We start from the raw sequence: 23,298 nt of genomic DNA, 5'->3' as shown, positions 1-23,298 counted from the left end.
TCATATGAATTATGAAATTCATAATTTAATTTAACAAATTCAAAAAATATTAAATTTGCAATTTCATAAATTGCATTTGATCATGTTCTTCTTGACTGGTTGGCTTCTTAGAGGAGGGCTTTTCTGTGCTTTGTCTGGCAGTTATCAGCAGACAGCCTCAAAGTTGCTACAATTCAAGCTGGATGTAGACTCAGATTTGAATGTTTCATGTAATGCTAACACTGGTGCTTAGCATTCTCTGTGCCTGATGTCTCAAGCTGAAATTGTATTCATGCAGCACTTTCTGATAACCAGGTAGTGGCTTGTCTGACATTTTAATGGGAGCTCAAAACTGTGTGGTTGAGCCAAGATGTATTCTGAACAGGGATCTTGTTTTGTTTCAGATGGTATGTTAGTAAAAACAAGTTACCATTAATCAGTAACAATTTGCATTGGTGTTCCCTACCTCCTTCAGTGTTTGCAGGTGAAATTCTGGGTCTTTCTATAGTTTCTGACTTAAAAGATGACACAGTTGAAGTGGTGGTGCTTCTTAATGTAGCAGAGGTCCAGCGAGCAAGACTAGAAATTTTTTTTCTATCTTCAGCACTCCTAACAGGTGAGAACTAAAATATATACTATGTGACTTATTTATAAGCAAAGAATACATTATTACCACCCCCAAACACAAAATACCAACAAACTGAATCTCTTTCTTCCTCTGATCTTACATTCTCTGGAGACACAATTTTTGATACAGCAGTCTGTAGATTGATAGCTGAATCATTTCAGCAGAAAGACTGGGATATTTTGAAAGAAAGCCTACGAAGGAAAGAGAGAAGTAATCCACTTGCAGAATCTCAAAGCCACCACTTAACTACTGCTGGTTGTTGGTAGTGTTATTGTTGTTGTTATTATTATTACTACTGTGTGGGTAATGCCCAAAGCCAGCCACAAAGAGACCCTTGGGCTTGTCATCACCCATATGGATCACCATAGTATATCAGGTGTTCTAAGTGCATCAATCCCACCAGCTTCTTCAAAGAATTATTACAGGTATGTAATAGCTCATTAGGAAAAGGTTAAAGGTTGATACATCTCAAAAAATAATGATTCATTGTCTTTGTTATAGCTTTTCTGTATAAAAACACCAATTAAAAAGTCCACTGTATTTAAATAATATTAACTTGTATTCCAATAAGGAATGTTACAGAGAAACATGCTATGAAAAATCAGAACTGTGAGGAAAAGGGGAGAATTAACAAGAACATAAGAATAATTACAAATTTACCTCCATTCTCCTTCTGGAAATGGTTCTCTGTGTATCTGCAATGTGCAAAGTACCTACTGGGACATCACAGTACTTCTGTTCTTCAGCTATAACATTATAGCATTTTAGAAGTATTATAAGAGATAAAAAGATGGATCAGAGTGTCATGAATTATCACATAACTTTTAATTGTGTCTGGTATTCTAGTAATATCTAAAATTTATATTCTAGGAGTGCATTGATTTCGGTCACTGTCTGGAACCATCTGGAAGACTAACTCAGTTGTTATGAAAAGGCTTAAATACATTAACTCAACAAAGGCACAGTGCACAGTAATGTGCTTGGTGTCCTCACCATGCAGCCAGTGCAGTAGAGGCAAAGTTGGCAGTGGCACCCTACGCTTCCAGTTTTATGTCCCTTCCACCAAAGAATTGCCAAACCAGTGTTGTTGGAGGTTTCAGTTAAGACTTCTGTCACATTACAGCAAAAGGCAACCTGTGTTCATTATTAACATAGTTCTATTTTTATATCATTTTACTCACATTGTTTGCAGATTAATTGATAACAGGCTTTTGTGGAGAAAGCATCGGTAAAACTGTTAGTAAGTTATTTCTATATAAATTTTTAAAGGACTTAAAATTCATAAACTTTTTTAAAGGTAATTTTCAATGAAAATTGCATGTTTTTAAAATATTCACTGATGTTGGGCTTCTTTTTGTGCCCAATTTTAGACACATTAAATGGGGTTGGTTTTCAAAGTTGCTGAAGACCTACAGTTATTACACCAGCCTTAAATTCAGGTATCTTTTTAAAGCTCAAGTTAAGCAACCAAAAAAAAAATTAAATGTCCCTTTGAAGATGTGAACTTAAATGTTTTAACCAATGCCACCCAGGTTGTGTGTACTTCATGACAGATATGCTTAAAAGAAGTTTCAGATGCAAGCAATGATGACACGAACCTCCATGCAAACTATTTAGCACTGCTTACATAATTCTGAAGAATCATGGCAAATTAGTATATATAACTTGTCACATCACTGTAGTTAAAGGCTTCTAGTACTTGTTTAGAACTAGCAGAGCTCTCTCTGCTTCACTGCAGTATGCTACATGGGCATAACTCAGAGTAAAGCTAGGTTTCCTAATTTCCAGTCTCCTTGCAAACTCACATAGTGTTCATTCCTTGCTGAGATTGGTTTTCATCATTACGGGATAGGTGAAACACCTGTATTAGTGTTATTGATGCCTCTTCCTCCTTGTTTCTTTTTTCTGTCTTCTAGATAATGATAAGTTTGTTAATGAATATGGAATGTTTAATGCTACTGCCATTAGAAAGGAGAAGTATGATCTGGATTACCCTTTGAGCTCAGCTGTCAGATTGAAGGATAACCTTGTGTATGGCTACTGTACCCGTGCACCTTTCATCTGTAAATACCATCTCTCTGAAGAGGTAATTCTCTGAAGCTGCTTTATTCTGTGTCGTGGTTAAATACCAATGAACAAAGGTTGTGGAAGAAGTAAATACAGCAGGATATTATCCTTTAAAAAATCCTCTCTGCTCTGAAAATATCTATTCCATCAACTTCCTGTATCCTACCATCTGCTCAGAAACCTGGCAAAAACAATATCCTTGGTCTATTACAGAGTAAGCCAAATAGTGGTTCTTAAAACTCACAATTTGCAGGCACTTCACCTGTAGCTTCTGTACTGGACCTATGCTTAGGTGCCATCTGCTGAGTAAACTGAGTACCCAGCTACTGAAGGAGCTGAGCCAATGTGAGCCCATGGCTTTTAAGACATGACTGTAAACCCAGCCCAGACTCACAATGAAGCAGTGGGTGCTTCAGGAAGCCACAGTCATTGCCTGCTGATGAGCTGGGGCTCTCTGAAGCTCATAGGTCTCCCTCAGTTTGAGAGTAAGGTCAACCAAGGAGGTGAATTCCAAAGGTGAGCCTTCTTGACAAGTCTAGTACTTTCTGAACCAAGAACCTCCAGGCTCAAACATATTGAACACAGACCCTTTTGAAGAGGTGAGAAGCAAATCAGCAGCATGGCAATTTTACTGCTCCCTGAGCTCAGTATCCAGCATTGTAAATTGCAACACACATGATAAACTATGAAAGCTATCATTAGTCCTCTCAAAATGGCACTGGTAATTCCATCATCTGATCTAATGCTAACATTTTGTTTATTTGGCAGAATAAGTTGGAAGATCCAGCAGTATATTTATCAGAAAAGAGAATTCCTAGCAATCAGTTTGGATCAGGTTTCCTCTGTTTATCACCCAACAGTCGGTGGTTGGCATCAGCAGCAAAGGATGGGGTTTTGTTCATCTATCATACTTTCACTATGGTATGTAGGCATCCAGGCACTGGGTTTGTTTACATGAGAAAGAGGTGTGAAAGCTACTTTCTTTCACTGTAAGCTTTTCTTCACTTGAATAGAAGGTATTCCAGAAAAAAAATTATGTTGAATGTGAACTGACACAGCATTATAGAGTACAATAGGTTTTATGGTAAATGTGTATGTGATCAAACAAACTACTTACTTTCAGTAAAACTTGGGGTAGATAATTTTCCAACTCTTTTTGATCTCCTACAAAATCAATATACTAGATGCTTGCTTCATCTGTAGTAAAAAATCCTAGTCTTTTATGTACCTTGCATTGATGTTTTGGGTAGACTTTTATCTAAAAATAAAGAAGCATAATTTACAGACATTCCATTAGAAAAATGCATTTGCTGATATTGGTTTTGTGACTTTTCTAGGATATACTTGCTCAAAAGCATTGCCACTCATATCAAGGAGGGGGAATCAGATCCATGGTATTTTCACTGGATGGGAAATTCATCCTTGTTAATGGTGAAAAAGATGGTGCCCTGGTGTGCCTGAAATGGAAGTATGTATAAAGTGGCAGACCAATATTGATGGTGTAAATTATTGGATCCTGAAGGACTGATTTTTGGATATACTTGTGATTCTAGACTTCCTTTTCATTACTCTAACAGTGAGAGGAGAATTGGATAGAAATCAAATCACTCATCCTCAGAGCCAGTCTCCCTAGCTCATGAAAAATCTTGTACTTTGGCTATGGTTGCAATACAAGAGTATCTTTTGATAAGTATTACTCATAGTGAGCTTCCTACCACTCTCAAGTAAACCATCTGGAAAGAGCTCTCTGGAGATGTAAGGGATGTTATTTCATGACATATTATTTTAACTCAGCAATAAGGAGACTGCACAGCTTGAATGGGAAGTCAACTGTGGCTATAGCCACAGCAGACATTGGGAGTAAGAGATGCTTGAAACTACAGCTTTTCACATTTAACAAATATTCATGTAAATGCAGAGATTAAAGATGACAATGCCAGAGCAATATTTCTGATATGAGTAATCCATCTTTCGGAATTTCTGTAGGAACTTCATTTAGTTATGCAGTTCTAGAACTCAAGCAGTATTGAATCATATGTAAAAAATATTGAACAGGCATTTTTAAACATCTTATTAATTGTGTTAAAACAAATATTTAATACTTCATCATTATCCGTAGTACACAGATACATCCATTCCATTTCTGTTCATCAGGAAGATAGACAACATTGAAGTTGAGGAAGCTGATCATCACTGGCATTCTCTTCTTGCTCTACTGAACAAGTCTACATCAGATGAAGATAATGTTTTAAAATCTATGGCAGAATGGCAGCTTGACCAAGAATCCACATTGGAATCACTTCCAGAAGAGAAATTTAAGGTGTTTTCATTATTTTTATGGGGGGAAAAGATTGATCATTATCCTAAAATTACACATGATAAAAACAGTCCTCAAAATAAACTCTGATTCTTTTGTAAGAGAATATCCCTTAGGATACACTGAATATGCTTCATTATCAATCTGCGGAATAGTATTATCAAGGAAAATTAATACTTATGGGAAGAGGACATACACATCTTCAGTTTCACTTGATTCTACAGAAAGCTGTGAAAATCAGTGTCTCATGTGAAGTTGTGTCATTCCCAGTGTGATTTTACTGCTATACAGTGTGTTCCTACTCATACATTTTTGTTGAAATCAAGCAAAGCAGTAATTACATAGATCAGTACAGTCAGCCCACTGGAGTTAAAAAGCATTGCATAATAGCAAGGGTTTGCAGGATCAAACCTGGGGACTGGTTAGGAAATAAAAATTTTCCAATACTCTCTGGAGCTTGGTGGTGGTGGTGTTGCTTGTAATGTGAGTCGATTCTTTATTTCATTTCTGTCTCTCTTTCATTCTCTTGAAGTATCTGAGATGGATGTTTATATTCTCAATTTCAGGAGGCAGCTTTTAAATCTTCCAGTGTAGAGGTGGCAGAAGATGGAAACATCACCATTTGGTATTCTGCCAGTACTGATGACATGTCATGGATAGGTCAGATAATAAAGAAGGTAATTTCAGAGAACATGTTTTAATCAAAACCAGAGTTTTCAAGAGTCATTAGTTATCTGGGATGCTGAATAATATGCTCTAAAGGAATCTAGTTTCTAAGCAATCTAGTTTCTAAAGCTTTTCTGACATTTGGACCTCTCCTTAAGGCACTGTGATCTAGACTTTTAGAAATCGTAGGTCAAGGTTATAAACATATCAGAGAAGGTTCCTAGCACAATAAGAACTCCAAAGACCCTTTCTATACAAGGAGTAAACTAAAAAGAAATCTTCTGAGAGAAACTGGCTCTCTTTAGAAACCTACAGAGATTTTTTTTATTCTAAAAGTAATAAAGTTGCACAGAATGGTATTATCAGAAACCAAGCAGGTGCTCTCTTGTTCCCAAAGGCTAGAATGACAAATTCTACATCTCTCATAAATCAATACTCAACAATATGACATTAATTACAAAATCCCTGAGGTTTATTTCAGGTTAAGGTTGAGGTGAGTATCTTATGTAACCAGAGCTTTTAACAAGTACAAGTGCATCAAAGATCTAACTGTCTACAGAGAGGGGATTTAGTGCCTTGTGTGCATAGAAATTGCTATGTGTATGTTAGTATAGATTTTTTTTTCCCAGAAATATGAATTTATGGATGCTAGGAGGTTCTTTCTGATATGAGCCAGAGCTGTGTATTTTGTACAAATTTTGAGGTTCAATTATAGGACAAACCAAAATATAATTGCTTTCTGGGTGATCTCAGTAGTAGCTTTCTAAATTATGATGCTGTTTTGCAAGTGGATGAAGTCAGTACAAAACATACTGCCACTGAAAGTGGCTTCTTCTCCACCCATGTCCCAGACATGTATTACTGCTTCTGCTTTGATGCTGGCACTCATAATTTGGTGTCTCTGTTGTTTTTTTGGCAAATCCATGTGACTGTTTGTACGCACAAGTACCACATGACTATCAGTATCAGTTAGGGACAAGTGATGAGAATCAAAAGTTGAAGGGCAGCAAGGTGGTCCTAGGTTGTCTTAAACTGTTCCTTAGTGTCCTATGAGATTTGCATCTGACTTTCAGAAGACAGAGTCCATCCAATGTCAGAATGATACACCCTTCCTTTCAATAAATAGCCACCATCCTATTTCAAGTTGTAAACTTATTTTGGAAAGCAAATTCCAGAGGTGCAGACTATTTGCAAAATTTTGCATAAAAGTCAGAAAAGCTGTAGGGGCAAAGAAAATGTCATTGTTTCCATAATGTGTAGCAAATGTTAGTTTATTTGTCTTTAAATTTACTATTAGAGATGCTTAGTTACACTGAAAAATCTAAGAAATATAAACCACATCCTGGCAGTAGGCTTTACCCATTTCAATGTGTCTGTAATCATCTTATAATTCTTATAATCTTGTAATTCTTTATATTTTTTTAAGCTCTATTGCTGTACAACCAGTTTACAATGTGATGTTGTACGATCATTTTTATTTTGAGCAATTCTAAGAATCATCCTATTGAATTAGGATTATGTCTTTTTCAGTTCTTAATCCCTCCAGAACTTTGTTTTCTGTATAAATAATGTTTCTTTTTATTATTTCAATATCTTTTTTCTCTTTTTGTCTATTCTTGTCTTTCAACAATGTATTTGTTGTATGCCAGGTAACTAGAGAAGAGACTGAGAGGTTTGCTAGCCAGAAGGAAGAGCTCCAAATGGGAATTAAAAAGCTGCGTAAAACTGTGAGTTTTTTACAAAGGTGGTGGCTCATCTTACCTGTTTTGCTGGATACCAGTTGCTCTTCATTTTGCACTTCACTTATACACCAACTCTGTAACCCTGTTGTAAAAGGCAACCAGATTTGTCAGGCAGGATATGCCCCTAGTGAATCATGTTGGCTCTCACCAATCACCTCCTTATTATCCACATACCTTAGTGTAGTTTCCAGGAGGATCTGTTCCATAATCTTGCTGGCCACAGAGATGAGTCTGTCTGGCCTGTAGCTCCCCAGGTCTTCCTTTCATCCCTTTTTTAAAATGGGAGGTTTGTTTACTCTTTTCCAGTCAGTGGGTACTTCACCACATTGCCACAAATTCTCAAAGCTGATAGTAGTTTAGCAACTTCATCCACCAGTTCCCTCAGGGCCATGGATGCATCTCATCAGGGCCTATGGACTTGTGCTCTTTCAGGATGCATGGAGGACTACTCATGTATTCTCCCTCACTAGCTACAGGCAGCACATTCTACCAATTATCATGAAGAGGTTAAAAGAGGAAGCAATTAAAATCACATCCTCTGACATGAAGTTCTACAGTGTTAAAAACAATATTTCCTCTATTCACATTTGAATTACTTTTTATTCCTTATGCTTGTTTTTTTAAATAAACAGATCCAGAAAATGATGCATGAAAATGAACAGGTGCCAGATATTGAGCAACTGGAGCAGCAGGAGTTCAACCTGGATACAGAAGAACAGGAAAGGACACAAGCAGAGGCTGAACAAAAAGTGGCCACGGTAGGACAGAAGAAAGGGACAACATTTTAAAATGAGCAGTGAAAAGGAGAATGAATAATTGAAAAACAGAGGATGATCTCAAAGCTGCTGTTCACTGCTGAGAAGCAAGAAAACTTTTTAAGAATTTTTAAGTATTTTAAGTCACTTTTTGAAGCATGTGAAGCTGTTGATGCAGTCAATGCCTATTGGAATATGACCTATGCCAGAAACTGTCAGTCTGATGCTGTGGTCTTGGACACATTGCTTAAGTTCTATGTATTTTTTTAAAATATAAAATTATGCCTTTCAGTAGTAGCAATATATAATATAGTTTTTGGAGACAATAACCGCAGTAGTCTAAGATGATGAAATATTGGCAACCCATTTCACCTGTTAAGTTTATTTCAATAACTCAATACAAATTGCCCATATCTTGTTATTTTGCACCATCTCTTCTTATTATCTTTCCTGTATGTTGAAAGGTGAGGAAGGAGATTGAGATGAAGAATTTAGCCAACTACTATTTGCAAAATGTCATCAAACACGAGTGCTGGGATGCTATGTATGTAAAAGGACGTGCAGTTAAGGTAACCTCTGCTTTCTAACTCATTTTCTGCAGTAGTTTATTGATTCCTTAAGTACAGAAACAAAATAAATAAGAGTATGGTATAGAGAAAAAAAGTCTTCTTTACAGAGCTTATACAAATCTTTCATTCCATTCATTTTGTCTGACCCTGGCTCATTTTGCCTTCTAAGGTGGTTAAGAGTGCTGATAAGCAAATAAGCAACTCTTTAATCGCTTGATCTCGGACAATATCTTTATGCATTGTTGCAAAAAGAATAGCTAAAATTGTTTTTCTGTCTGCAGTCAGTAATAATTTCTGCTATGCAGAATATAAAGCCAAAATATAACCAATTCTGCCTATTTTAAACAGAGGGAAATAAGTCAAATTGATAAAACTGGCTGTTAAACCAAATGTTTTCATTACTAAAAAAGGCAATTGTTTTTTGTCTTATCCATGTGTTTTTACTGTATTGTCTATATTAATTGATCTTCAATTTTATTCCTGATTTTAATGACTTTTTGTAACTGCTTAGGATTCAGATACTGAACAAATTAATTGATAGATGCATTCTAAAGAACTTTTTACTTTAGGCTTTTGGTTGTTGTTTTTTTTTTAAATTTGAACAGTGCTTCCATATGGCTTGTGAAGTGAAGAATTATCCACTGAAAGAACGTAGTGAAGAAGAGCTAGAAACTTTGGAGAAAGTTCTACGGTTACAGAAGATTGAGACAGCTGATCCTAAGGTACCAATCTCTTTGAAGTACAATAAAAAGGCATTTCAGAACAGGATGTTCTGAGTGGGCACCTTAACCTAGATACATCTTTCTTTACATAGATACATCACTAAGGTACATTTTCTTGCTGTAGAAATTGCAAAAAATGTTTAAAAGATAAGTAAAAATTAAATGCTGTGTGTTTACTCAGAACAAGTTTTAGTATTAAACATGTTTAATATTAAACACACTCATGTTTGACAACCCTCGCAGGAAAAGTGTTTTACTGTGTTTCATTTGGATGTCCTGTATGTTGATGTATACCTATTTCCTCTCAATCTGTCACAGAACACCACTGTGTGGAGACTGGCACTTTTGTCTTTACTCCTCACCATCATATTTTTATATGCAATACTGAGATCCCCCTGAGCCTTCTCTTTCTTGAGCCTAAAAAGTTCCATCTCTCTGAGTCTGTCTGTGCATGTTAGATGGTTCAAACCCTTAATTGTATTAGTGGCCCATCACATGCCTTTCTTGTACTGAGGAACCTACAAATGTACCAAATTTTTCAAATACAATCATTTCAACTTGTATTATTTTGATCACTGAGCTTAATTGCAGAATATAACCTCTAGAGTTTTTTCATACCTGTGCCACTGGATTGTGTACACAATTAACAGTTATCATGCTTGTTATATTTCAGAAGAAAAATGTTGAGATTGAGTCTGAGACTGTATTACCTGAGGACAAAGGAGAGAAGGCAGAAGTAATGGCTGATGATAGTGCATCTTACTGCCTAACTGGAAGTCTGAGCTCTCTGTATGGTGGAGATACATCCATCCTGTACCACCAATGGGACTTGCACACCAGGGAGCAGAAAGTCAATCAGATAGTTCTATTGAAGGTGATGGCTTCTTAAGTTTATACTGCTGCATTGATGCTGTCGTATCTGTTGGCTCTCACAGCAGTCACAGACACTGATAGATTTTGGGCATGCTGACACTGCCTAATAGAGAGTTGCACAAGGCTGTGAGTTACTGAGATGAAAGCTGATAAATGCACATAGTGCAGTAGAGCACCATGTGGATTTGACATTTCAGGTCTGGAAGAAAAAAAAATTATGAAATTGGTTACCTAGTTTGAGAATATCTGTATGTGCCCACTGGTGCTTCATTTTAAGAGTTTGTATAGCAAAAGCTACTTTGTGCATCTCAACATGCCCTGTAAAAAACATGATATCTTTTCCTATTATTTTCTACTGAATGAAAGATCAGCTGGATCCTCACACCATTTCCTTTCTCTCCAGTCCTACCATCCTTTCATTTGGAGTCTTCCATATTTCTGTTCCTTCATTGTTACTATCAGACTCTCTTACCTTGGACAGTGTAGGAAGTAGTAAACATAATACAGAAAAGGCTTCTTATGAACATTTTCTACAAGGATCGAAGTAGTTAAACTACTCTCAAGCACTGCCTCTTTAGAGCTCTTTAGGGCTGTAAGTGGTAGCAGAACTCAATGATTATGCGCTGTAATCCATAAAAATCTAGTAGATACACTAGTGTTTAGGTAGGGAAGAAACAGAAGGACTTTTAGATGCAAGCTTAGTTAGAATTTGCCTACCTCCACTGAACAGAACGTGAGCTCTGCCGTTATGGTTTTCACAAAAAGGCTTTACCAGTTTATCTCCCTGTCATACACACAAATACACACTATTGTGATTATAATGCCTTGAGGAATGGTATGTAGGCATGGATGGATGTGACCTGTGCAACATTGCAACATTTTGGTATTTCAGGACATCATTTACAAAGTGAAAACTGCTTTTAATAAAGAATTTGACACAGTTGTACAACAAAAAGAGCAGGAGATAGCACGAGTGAAAGAAAGAAACCTGAGGATCCGAGAAATCTTGGCACAACTTGACCTCCAAGTAGAAGTGTGGGAGCCAAGTCTTGCAGATAATGAGAAACCTGAGCGAGCACTCACTGTTCAGGATTCAGAGGTATCTGAAAAACAAATCTTTCTCTCTCAGCCACTCAAATACAGTTCCCTAATTCTTTTCATTTCCAGACATTGTGTCAATAATGAAAAGCCTTAAAACCAATGTGTACTTAAAATGATCTTTTTGACTCTTTTGCTTCCCATTCCTTCTTAGATTGAAAATTCTTAATAAGTCTATCAGAAATGAATAAAATGTATCCAATCTTAATTTATGGCTGTTAAAAGTTTTTAATTGTACACAAATTAGATAGAAATTCCCCCTATTCCTAACTATAAGAATCAAACCAGGCTTGCAGGGATTGTTTCCACTGGTGAGGGTTCCTCCATTTTCTCTTAGCACTGTTGAGAAACTAAGTAGTTTCAAACTAAGTATTTTGGTACTAAAGCATAGTTAGCATACTGTACTGATAAATTCAATTGATAATTTATAAAAAACCAAACTTATTTCTTATACAATGTATTCCACTATTGTCACCTGCACTTTTGGTCAGTCTTTTCTCACTTCTTTCCAAGTAATCTGTGTTATTCTACTGTCAGAAAAGTTACTCACAAAACACAGCTACCATCAAGAAATATGATGGCTGTTTATATGTTAGCATTTTAAAATATAACTTTTGGGAAAAAAAAGAACAATTTTCTTCTTCAGAAACACTACCAGAGCAGAGATACAAAAAGCATTGAGAATTAGTATTACACCATCTTTCCAAATGTCCTTAGTCCACATGTGATCACATTTGGAGAAAAGAACCCTGATATGAACCTCATTTTCTTCCCTCAGATTAAAGCTGAAAAATACTTGACTGAGCAAGAGAGAGAGAAAGCAGAATTGCTGGCTAAGCTTGAAATGGAAAGACGCAATGCTGCTATGGTACTTTCAATAATGTGCTTTATCCTGAATAGGCCTTTGTTTCTGGTTAGGCTTATTTAGTTAATGCTGCACTGGAATATTCCAGTAATTTAGTATGGAAAAAATTTAAGGGGGCTGGTAATGGTGATGTGTGCTTTTTCCCACTTAGTATCTTTTACAGTCAGTACCACACCGACCAGCTTGGGGAAGGAAAGATACAGTGTTACGTTGGCCTTATCAGGCCTGATAAGGCCTGAGTGGGTGAGCACTAGATATATTTCTAAATGCATGCTACAGCTCTCAATCAAGAGATTTGTTATTGATGTGTCTTTGTTGACAGAGTGACCAATGTTCTTCAAGGACGAGACTAGAAGATCATAATGCTTTCCTCTGGCTTTAAAATGCATCTGTGAAAAGCCTAAGATGGTTTCAGTCCTAAGAGATGCACAATAAGGCAGTGACACTATGCTTTCTTTTTCCTAGCCTGTCAACTGGCCAGGAGTAGTCTATGCCTGTGTATTCTTTCCAAAACTACCAGAAGGGCAGAGTTTTATTAAGTTATTTGGTGTATGAACTTTTTTCTGGTCTACCAGAAAAAACTCAGACTTTTACCATATTTCACACACATCACTGAAGAGCATTAATCTACTAGTGACATACAATGTAATCATATAGGTGATACAGAGAAGAGCTACCCCTATTATCATTCCCAAAGCTTCCAGTTACTGCACTTCTTTTTGTACTCTAAAATATTTTTTGTGGTCGTTTCCAGAACAATGACAGACTGCGTGCTCTTAATGACATGATGGGTGGAATGCTAGAAGTCAGAAAGGAAGACATCCTGAAAATGGTGAGCTGTGTTTCTGCCATATCATGTCAACAGTTTGTGACAGTGTGTGAGTTTCCAAAATGAAATGTGAAAATTCAACTAGCAAATACTTCCAACCTAACAGATGGAAGAAGGCTGAAGAATTGTAGAACTGTATTGCTGGGCAAACAGTTGTCCATGGCTGTCATCTTACAGTGTCCCATTTAACTAGGCAAAGATAGCACAGAAGTAGAGGAAGGAAAGAGTATGAAGGAGTGACACACAAAAAGAACAGAGCAGACCCAAGATCTATCCCAGGAATTATCTGCTTTGGAAAATTAGGACTCCTCTTAGAAGTACACATTTGCACGGAGTTAGATTTGGGGTTCTGCAATAGAAAATGTCGTATCTTGTACTAACACTAGTATATCTGAATGGTATATCTGAGTGTAAAATATTGTATTTTACAAGGTTGAGTAGTGAATGTCTGTAAGGGAGAGAGAATAGCATGCTATACATAGAGCAAAACCACTGATGCAACTAACAGACCAGAGAAACAATGTACCTATTCCTTAGATTTAAGGCTTGTACCTTACTTACCACTAAGAAATACTTCCTATTGAAGTTGATGTGTTGTAGTTCTCATGAAGACTTAATATTTCTTTTAAAGCATATTTGTCTTTAATACTTCCAGGATATTTCTCCACCTCCTTTTATATCCAAGCCTGAGCATTCTTGGAATGAGGAAGAAAAGAAAGTATTTAGTGAATATGAGCAAAAAGTCAAGGAGCTGAATGAAGAAAAAGAAAAGTACAGAAGGGTATATTAAAATGAGAAAAGGAGTGGTTTTGTTCACAGTGCTGATGATGTAAGCTTCTGATCTATCTCAGGAACTACTCCTGCAACTGAATACTAAAAAAAAGAATAAATGAAGAACAAGGGAAGTACAAAGATCATGTGGCCTATCAAATAAGTCCTAGCTTAAACAGTAAAACAAGGCAATCTCTACTTATACCAGTTAGTATGTGCCAAAATTTGTGATATCTGGCAAAAGGGGACTTTCCTTTACAAATATATGAGTGTTGCTAAAATGTTTTTTCAGGTTCCATTTCCAGAGTTACCAATGGCATACAAAAATAATACCACAGCATTTGTCCTTCAAAGTGGCATTTGGATAGCATAACTTGGTAGTATGGCATCACTTTCCTTCCAGACAAGTAATTTCTGGGACCTTTTGTATGAAGGACCCCGTTCCATATTGTGAATCCTCCAGCATCTAATACACTAAATCAGAGGTTCCTTGTTCCTCCATGTATAAAATTGCTGCTTTTTTCCTTTCCTGTCCAAGGCACTGGAAAATGAATTGAAGAAACTTGAAGCCTCCATCCAAGAAACAACACAACACTTTGATGAGACTGTGTGCAAACTCTCTGAAAGAAAAGTAAAATTAGAGATGGTCATCTATCAGGTATCACAGAGAAAATTAATTTTTCATCTCTGCCTGCGTGCAGCAGGAATACTAACATTTTTTATTACAAACTTTTCACAGGAAGAATTCAAAATTGTCTATCTGGTTTATGCTTTACTGTTGGATGAAGAGTTGGGTACCAGAGAAGCTGGACTTCATCATTTCCTTATGAAAAAGGAGAATGAAAAAGTAAGTTATCGTTTGGAATGCTGTTCCTAGGAAATGTGTAATATTCACACTACAGTTTCTTGTGAAAACCACTCTTTCAAGAAATTTTTTTCCATAAATAATTTTCTGACAGTTTAAAGGGTCACTGATTTTTTTCAGCTTGTACAGGTGATACATTACAAATGCCTATGTTTTTGAGTAGATACTCATCTAGGTTCATATCTGGAGTCCTTTGGTAAACCCCCATGCATTCAGAAGGGCATGCTGCTATTTATTTTATATAATACTTTTTAGTATCCAGTATCATGGTGGAAGCTCCAATTATGATGTTTTTATGACAGAAAGATACACAAAAGAATATGTAATGCCATCACAGTTTTTGCTGAGGTGTCTAATGTAGGCCTTGGCCATGCTGACTTGTTTACCAGTTCAAAGCATAGACAGAGGTGGTGTGTGAGTACCTGACCATGGATGTAGAACATACAACAGAGCACACAAGGTTTTATAGTCCTATCAACCCATTTAACTTCCTGAAGAATTTACCCATCCATAGGAAAGTATATACAAGCCAACAAGTATATACACAAGTCATATAGTGGGTAAAAATAGCTCACAACGTTTTCTCTAGAAATAAGAAAGTGTCAATTCAATTGTCTATATAAATGGCCATTCAGTGCTTTTACTAACCAAGTTTTTATTCCTGAAATCTTTTGGGTTTTCTACAGATCAAGACTGCAAGAACAATCCAGACTGCAAAAAACAAAATTGAAGCTTACCGAGACACCCGTGAAACTGCAATAGCTGAAGAAAAGGTGAGACTTTAGACAAACACAGGGAGATTCAGAAATTAGAAAATGCAAGCTGTGTTTTGAGAAGATGCTTCACTGTAAGCATGAGATGAGTTCTGATCAACTTGCTGATCACTGAAATTAAGCAATAAAGGAGAGTGTGAGCATAGAATAATTTATTAGTTAGCCTAGATTCCTGTGATGCTTGGGAATGCTTGGAAGAGCAGCATATTCTGTATTTCCAGGACACGAGCATCTAGGTGCTTTTTTAAAAATAACATTCCGGTCCTGCTTTCCTCCTAGAATCTGGAATGTAGTTTTACAAAACACTTTGCTGATGTACCTGCCAATCTCCGTGATGAACTTTTCCAGCTTTACAAACATCGACCAAAGTGAGATCTCCTTCTCATTCCATCTGGTTAAATACTGGTATTTCTTGTGTGCCAAAGATAAGAACAGTATTTATTTCAATAGTCCACATTATTTTGATAAAAGGTTGACTATGTACTTTTTAACAGATAACAACGACTGATTTCCTATCATATTAAGGGTTGCTATTTTGAGAACTTACATTTCCTTATTTACCTCACACAATCTTTTTTAAACAATCTAAATAATCATCAATTCTCAAAACCATCTATTCTTATATTTTGGAATATGCAGTCTTAACTATTTACTCTTTTCTAGAGATTGAGAGTATAAAATGTTCTAAGTTGTTTATGAACTTCTTTCATGCAAGAGATAATAAAAAAGTAACTGGTGCATGTACTGTGTGTGTGCACCAGGGCCCCAGTGACAGGAATGCTTCTTGGCACTGCTAACCCATATGTGGATTGTTCAGGCTCAGCTGAAGATCACAAGGAGGCACTTATCCTTTTAATGAAAGCCATGGATGAACTGGATAGTTCTGAGCACATGCCTAAAGGCCTAAACCCATCTGTATGGGAACATTTTTGTCTAGCTAGACGAAATAAAATAAAGAGTGAAGAGCTCGTAAGTAAAATTCTTTATTTTGCCAAAATACTTAACATTTTAAAATCTTAGTTTTTTGTTGGAGACAGTGCAGCACACGTAAGTTCCATTTGAGCTTGAAGGTTGCTTCTGGCCACATTCTGTTCAGAATAATAGAAATCTTTTCAAGGGAAACCACATAAAGTTCTCCTTCAGAGGAAAAATGTTCACATTAATGGGAACAGATTGGATCAGAATGATTTTAATGTTGATATGGCTTCATTAAATAAAGAGGACAATTTTCCTTATTTCTATCATCTGTTGGAGTTTGGACCAACACATTCTTTTGTATTTTTCCAGAAAATGTATTTTCCAGAGCAATTCTTAACAAAGTGTGTTGCTGGGAAGTTCTGTCAAGCCATCTGTTCAGTTTAAAAGCATGAAGGTGTAAATTTGAATTAGCTAGAGATACTTGAACTTTAAGCAAGAGATAAGAAAATGTGATTTCTCTTCCTGTGAATAAACTATGCATAAATGAACAAATTATTTTCTGAGCAGTGTAAGAATTGTAACCTCTGTGCTTTGTATTCTCTACTGCCATTCACAAAATACCAGACTGCATATTTATACATATGTCTTCTTAAGAACTTGTCTTCTCTTCTTGATGCTTGCCCTGACATACGAAGTTCAGAATGACACAATGTTGCTTCCTTAGGTGAAATGGAAGGACCGAACACTGACAGAGATGCAGACCTTTCTCCAGAGAAGAATGGATGAAAATAAGAAGACTGAGTCACAAATAGAAGCCATTTTCCAAGAACTCACTTGGTAATTTTGTTTCTTTTTCTGTGTTCAGCAATATTTTAATACTCCACCAACAGAGAACCAGCTACATACAGAACTACACAGCTGTCTCCCCCAAACACTCTTTTATCTAGGATTCATCTAAGAGAGTTACGATGTTTCTAAAATGAGGTGTTATTGCAGTACATGTGAGCAGGTGAAACTGGTCTTAATCTACCATCTTAAGTAACAACATCCATATGGGTGGCAGCGGAGTCTTCAATGCAAACTGACTGCCCCAAAAGCTACAGTGAAACCCCCAAAGCTCTTTAGGCCATATATGCACTATCTAGTTCAGTTACATTTTGCTCATGTAGGCCTGATAAGACAGCAGTCACCCCTAATAGCAATATGCTGCTCAATCATGTGACAACTGATTTCACTGACCTGATCAGACCTGCATTTTTTTCATGTATAAGACAAAATTTTCACATTGATTGTCATTCATGAACAAACCCCAGGATAAATTATACAAGAAACTAGTGCTGACAGGAAGTATCCTCTATTTCTTTTCCACTTGTTGTTAAGAATTCTGTTCAATATGGACACTTTCTCTCAGAACATCTGCTAGAATGTTAAGCTGAATCCAGTGACTAAAAATTTCAAGTATTGAAATCAGTTGCAAATTCTTTTGTTGCTTTGAACAAATAAACCACTGGCTGTCCAAAAGTAACCCCTATATGAACATACCACTTACCAATCATAAGTAAAAACATATTGAGAATCATGGGAGGATTTGTATCATACTGTTGAAATAACTAACTGTTGATTCTGCTTCCTCCACTTTTTAGGCTAGAGGAGGAGAAGATGAAACTGCAATTGAATTTGACTGTACAGTTTTTGCTAAAACAAGGACAGGTGGAATTGCAAAGTGCTGATATCCCAGACTACACTGATGCCATTCTCATTAATAAGAGTGTTATTGAAGAGCTCAATTGCGCTATCATGGTAACTTACGTTATTGAAGGAAACTTAAGCTTTTGAAACAAATGTATTGTCCTTTTTCTCCAGTTTGGGACCTAATTTTAGTGTTACTGCACACCAGCAGGCTCAATTGTAATCTAGAAGCTATTAAAAATTCTATTATGTCTCTTATCATGATGTAGATATTACAATACATTCTGCTTTTTTTGATGCTTGATCAATACAATTCAGGTCAATGATCTGGCAGCAGTTTTTAGATACACTATCACTTACACACACACCATAAATAGAAAATATCCTAAGCACTAGTCCAAAAATTCCCTCAAGGCAAACTTACAGTCATGTTAAGAAGCATTTGAATAGTAAAGATTTTTAAAATTAATATCCTCTTAATCTATTTTCAGGCTCAAGGAGAAAAAAAAATTGCTAGTATGGTGGAATGTAAAGATTTCTCTAAAGGGATATTTCAGCTGGAATGGCAGCACAAGAAAATGAGAATGCAGATAGAAGATCTGAAACAGAAGGCTCAGGATATTGTAACACTACCTATTTCAAAAGATCGCCAGCTTGTGAGTTAATTTCTCTCTATTTTGACTGCAGAAAATTTGCTGTCTATACCTGTAAGATCATTTATACCTTGTGAGTCTCTTACTTCTACAGAGAAACTTGATGCCTACTAGGTAAACAATTCAGCTTTCAAAGGGAAATTTTATTCTTGAGATTGTTCAGTGATTATGTTCTTCTAGTTATTCTGATGTAAACAGGGAAAATTAGCCTTAACTCTTAGTGTTTCAAAATTGGGACGTAGGTTAAGGATCTTGTGGCAACAAGGAATAGATTTTTTAAGTAAAGCACCCTAACTTCCTTCTAAGTGAAAGGTCTGAGGTGCCCCCAGCTGGTATCTCACAGAAATACTGTAACTTTAGCTCAGTACAGAAAGCTCTCACGTTCCTACAGGAGCCTAATGCAGACCCACTCACTGCTATTTGTTGGCCCAGCAGCAGAATGACAGGAAGCTGCCATGCCTGGCAGGGAAGAGGCAAATCAGCACCCACAAAGTGGGAGAAGAAAAGAGGAAGAGAGATTGTAGGGGAAGGCTGAGGGTATTGGATTGTGGGATGGAAAGGACTGCAAGGAAACTGATGGTTTTGTGACAATGAGTTGGGGGCATAAAGGCTTGGAGTATGGGATGCTGGAGGATGGGTAGGCAGTGAGAGCCTGTAGAGCACAGAGAAAATGAAGGATATTGGAGAGCAGGTAAGGATATCCAAAATCTAAGTTTTGCTCAGATTTCTGTTGTTTTGCTGCTCTCCAAACTCCTTGTTCACTTCTCAGTTACAGTCTGCAGTTCCGTAACACCAACAAAACAGCTTTCCAAAGAGCTGATGGGACAACACACTGAAAAGTTCTTGAAGCAAAGTGTTGCCATTAGCTCAAACTTCATTTAAAGTAATGAGCAGAACTGTTGCCCTTCAGATTCAAGACTTGCCTACAGGAAAGGCATATACCAGTTTAATCAAAATTTGAATACTCTGAGGGGGTTGACTTTACTTGAGTAAAATGTGGGGTTAGCAGGAAAGACAAGGCAACAGAGACCCCAACAACAGGTAAAGAAAGATGGATTAGATAAATGCATGGGGGGGCAAAGACCTGCACACAACTGGAATGAGAGCTATTTTTGAAGTAGTGAGTGAAAGCATTTTGGTGCTGAAGGCAAGAAGCCTGCTGGATCTTTCATGTATTAATTCTTAGACCAGTTCAGCAAAATTCTATCAGTCATTTTGTTGGTACACTACTCTGGAAGGATGAGTCTGTAACTACAGAAACCTCTCTACTGCCTATTATTATACAGCCTGTTTTACTCTTTATTTGATAGAGATATTTTAGTAGCAGTGTGCCTAGAAAAAGATCTTCAGTAAATTCTCTAAAATCCAACTTACTCTGCAGATACAAGAATAAAAGGATTACTAGGAAGCCACTTGACAGAAACTAATCACTTCCTTTTCTGGCCTAAGGACAGAGTGTATAGCACTTTAGCCTCTAGCTGTGCTCACACTACCTTATTTGCAGAAATATAAATTGAGTTTTTTTACTACCTTGAAACAAATTTGCTTGGTCTTTGTTTCCACTGACACAGAGTAGATAACATTCTTTTTAACAGTTGTAGCCTAGTATTTATACAGCATCAAATATCAGCTTAAGTGTCCATTTATGATTTCTAGTAAGCCTTTCTACTGTACAAAATTCTAATTGAGTTTCATATAGTATGAGTGTCTTTAAAGTGCAGAACTGTTGAGCACAAAGAGTCTTAAAAAGATGGTTTCTTTCTCATTTTAATTCTTTAGTTCCTAACTGAGCTGAACTATGACAGCAACATTGAACACCGCATTTCAGTGATGGAACAGACTCTTAGCATCATGGACAAGGTAAATCCTAAGTGAACCACTACCGTTGAGATACATGCTTAGTTCAAATCCAACTTTGCTCCTTCATTAGGCAAGAGGTTTTTGTAAAGAATATTTATAAATGATATAGGCTTACTCTCCAGCTCAAGACAACTGTTGGCACTGTCAACAACTCAAGAACTGTTGGAGCACAGCTGAAACAGTGCACAGGGATAAATATAAATATACATATCTATATGCATGTATTTATTTATCTGGCTTTCCATACATTCTTCATCTTGCACTGAGCTGCCTATCTACAGCAGCAGTTCTCCAAAGTCTTCAAAAGAAGTCATCATACATGGACTGCTGCACAGATCAACCCTATGGAGAGAAATCTACTTGCTGTTACTGGAATTAGATTCTCTCCTTACTGAACATCTGGACGCAGATCTGCTTATCACTTTTTGCACAGCATAGCCTATAAAAGTCATTCTTCCATTTCTAATGAAGCATTCTCCAATCTTCACTGCTTAATGTTTCTCTCCAGGAGCACCTGCCTGTCTGTAATATCACTCCCCCCTTATATTCAAAATAATGGACACAATAATCAGATTTGCTGCCTCCCTCATCTGTTTCAGCATTTGAATTGTGATTATCCTTGTTTATTAGGAATTCAACTGGATTTTCTCCAGGTTGCTCTAGCTGGCATCAGCCTCCTGTTCCTCTTCAAGCTTTAGTATGTACCTTGTGCCTTCACAGCCCATCCAAACAGCAAAACAACCCTTTTCTTAGCAGCTTCTAGCAGCCAAGAGTGTTCTCAATTCACTGATTCAATTGACTTTCTTTCCTCCCTTTGTCTTTCAAGTTTTATCTTTAATATCTCTCTCTCTGACACATACCTCTTGTTCCTTGTCTGCTACTTACATTACAAATCCATAAAGCATATTGGAATACAGTCTGCTAGTAAGGCTAGAATGTGCTACTAGTCAAATCAAAATACATGAAAGTTTATTGAGCTATGATGCAGTGCATGAGATTATAGGTTTCTAGCAAAAGTTTCTCTGAATAGCTTATGTTTAAACTCATATATTTGTTTTATCTATTTGGAAATGGGCAGCTGCACAAGAAGAATGTGAAGCACCAACAGAAAAGAATTAAAGAGCTGGAGAAGTGCATCAGTTTAAAAGAGCAAGAAAACTACGAGCTCAGCCTGGAGCTGAAAGAAATGCTTGTCTCTGTGTCAAAAAGGAGGCACATCTTTGAGGCAGCTGGTGAGTCATAGTAACACACTTTAAGTAACAAGCAAAAAAACATTCAGAAAATATCTCCAAAGCTATATGGTCCTGTTTTCCATCAGCATCAGCTATGGTGCAAGGAGCACCTGTTTATTACATGATGCACACAATTAGCACTGGTCTTCCAACCACAGTTTAACATTGTTTTCTTAAGAGCATACCTAGAAATTGTTGCTCTTGTAAACCAAGTTAAATGACTAAATTGCTGGAACTATTTAAGTCAAAATATTATAATCATTAGTACCTTCATACTTCCATTCTTTATCAGAACTGTTCAACTCGCTTCTTTCCACTCACTGAAGGGAACAGGGGAAGTGACATGAAGCTGAGAAGTGCTTTCGCTGTTAGAAAAACTGTAGAGATCTTCCCTATAGCCCAACAGTTACAGATTTTCAAAGCAGGGGGGACTTGTTAGAAATTAAAGGAAGCAGACTTGCCCCTTCTTGAAATTTTTTGTTTTATTCAGTACTATGAAGACTCTGAATCCCAACTGTGAGCCTTTTTTAAAATGGTTGAGTTATACAGAACTCAGAAGAACAAAGGGAGAGGTCCAATATAAAATATAGACTATTTATCCCCTACAGGTACAAGCTAACCCTTATATTTTGTTTTATCCAGATACACAACATGTTTCTCAAAGGATAGCAGAGCAGCGTTACCAAGAGATTTTGAAGCAGAAACACCTACGGGGTCTTGTAAAGGAACAGGAAGAACAGTTTGAAATTCTTCAGGGAGAAGTTGCAAGACTGAGATCAAGAACATTCCCTATTCTTTAGAAAACAGATTACAAGTAGATTTATAAGACCATCGTCTCATCTCAGAAAAAGAAGTTGGACACCTGTCTTTTCTCCCTGAACTTTTCTTTCCACAAGCTGCTACTTCTGCAATTTCTTTTAAAATAATTTCATTTTGAAAGCTACATATTTGTCTGTTTTGTATATTGTATACCTATTCACAGCCCCATTTTATTTCACTTTCATTTCTGCTGTTTTGATTACATAAACTATATAGCTCATTACAGAAAAGAAAGTAAGAAATTGTAGACTAACAGTACACTGTTTTGTATATCCTTATTTTGCAATATGCAATTGTAGAACATTTTGGAGATAAAATACTGCACAAATTCTATGACATATCTGCTAAAATCCATGTTTGGCTTTGAGTTCATTTTTCCATGTAAAGCATATTTACACCCGAGATGGCACAGGTGTAGGTAGCTGAGAAGATGAAGGTACTCTTCAGCATGACCCCATGTTCAGCCTGGCCCAAGTCCTGAAAGCTGCTGCCACTTTTGACAGCATAATTACCTACAGCCACCCTGCCACTGGCAGGATCACATGAAAACCACTTTAAGAAGCATCAAGCCTGCTGGAATAGTTCCTGCTAGCTACCAGACCTTTGCA

General features: G+C 36.8%; 1 protein-coding gene across 1 annotated transcript in view; it reads left to right on the top strand.

Annotated features, from left to right (window-relative positions):
• Positions 1-22,671, top strand: part of CFAP43 (cilia and flagella associated protein 43) — a 45,603-nt gene extending 22,932 nt beyond the window's left edge. The window contains exons 15-40 of the mRNA XM_030453279.1: positions 455-595; positions 2,524-2,693; positions 3,443-3,595; positions 4,012-4,142; positions 4,829-4,994; positions 5,558-5,668; positions 7,307-7,384; positions 8,032-8,157; positions 8,619-8,723; positions 9,329-9,446; positions 10,114-10,319; positions 11,211-11,417; positions 12,195-12,284; positions 13,036-13,113; positions 13,766-13,891; positions 14,420-14,539; positions 14,621-14,728; positions 15,433-15,519; positions 15,799-15,887; positions 16,281-16,488; positions 17,162-17,274; positions 18,081-18,237; positions 18,618-18,782; positions 20,559-20,639; positions 21,718-21,871; positions 22,514-22,671. Of these exons, the coding sequence (XP_030309139.1) occupies positions 455-595; positions 2,524-2,693; positions 3,443-3,595; positions 4,012-4,142; positions 4,829-4,994; positions 5,558-5,668; positions 7,307-7,384; positions 8,032-8,157; positions 8,619-8,723; positions 9,329-9,446; positions 10,114-10,319; positions 11,211-11,417; positions 12,195-12,284; positions 13,036-13,113; positions 13,766-13,891; positions 14,420-14,539; positions 14,621-14,728; positions 15,433-15,519; positions 15,799-15,887; positions 16,281-16,488; positions 17,162-17,274; positions 18,081-18,237; positions 18,618-18,782; positions 20,559-20,639; positions 21,718-21,871; positions 22,514-22,671 (3,446 nt within the window). The remainder of the gene's footprint in view (positions 1-454; positions 596-2,523; positions 2,694-3,442; positions 3,596-4,011; positions 4,143-4,828; positions 4,995-5,557; positions 5,669-7,306; positions 7,385-8,031; positions 8,158-8,618; positions 8,724-9,328; positions 9,447-10,113; positions 10,320-11,210; positions 11,418-12,194; positions 12,285-13,035; positions 13,114-13,765; positions 13,892-14,419; positions 14,540-14,620; positions 14,729-15,432; positions 15,520-15,798; positions 15,888-16,280; positions 16,489-17,161; positions 17,275-18,080; positions 18,238-18,617; positions 18,783-20,558; positions 20,640-21,717; positions 21,872-22,513) is intronic.
• The last annotated feature ends 627 nt before the right edge of the window (positions 22,672-23,298 follow it).

The sequence above is a fragment of the Calypte anna genome, chromosome 6 (genome assembly GCF_003957555.1).
Source record: "Calypte anna isolate BGI_N300 chromosome 6, bCalAnn1_v1.p, whole genome shotgun sequence".
Lineage (NCBI taxonomy): Eukaryota > Metazoa > Chordata > Aves > Apodiformes > Trochilidae > Calypte > Calypte anna.
The sequence above is the reverse complement of the archived record's forward strand: the minus strand, read 5'-3'. Positions and strand labels throughout refer to the sequence as shown.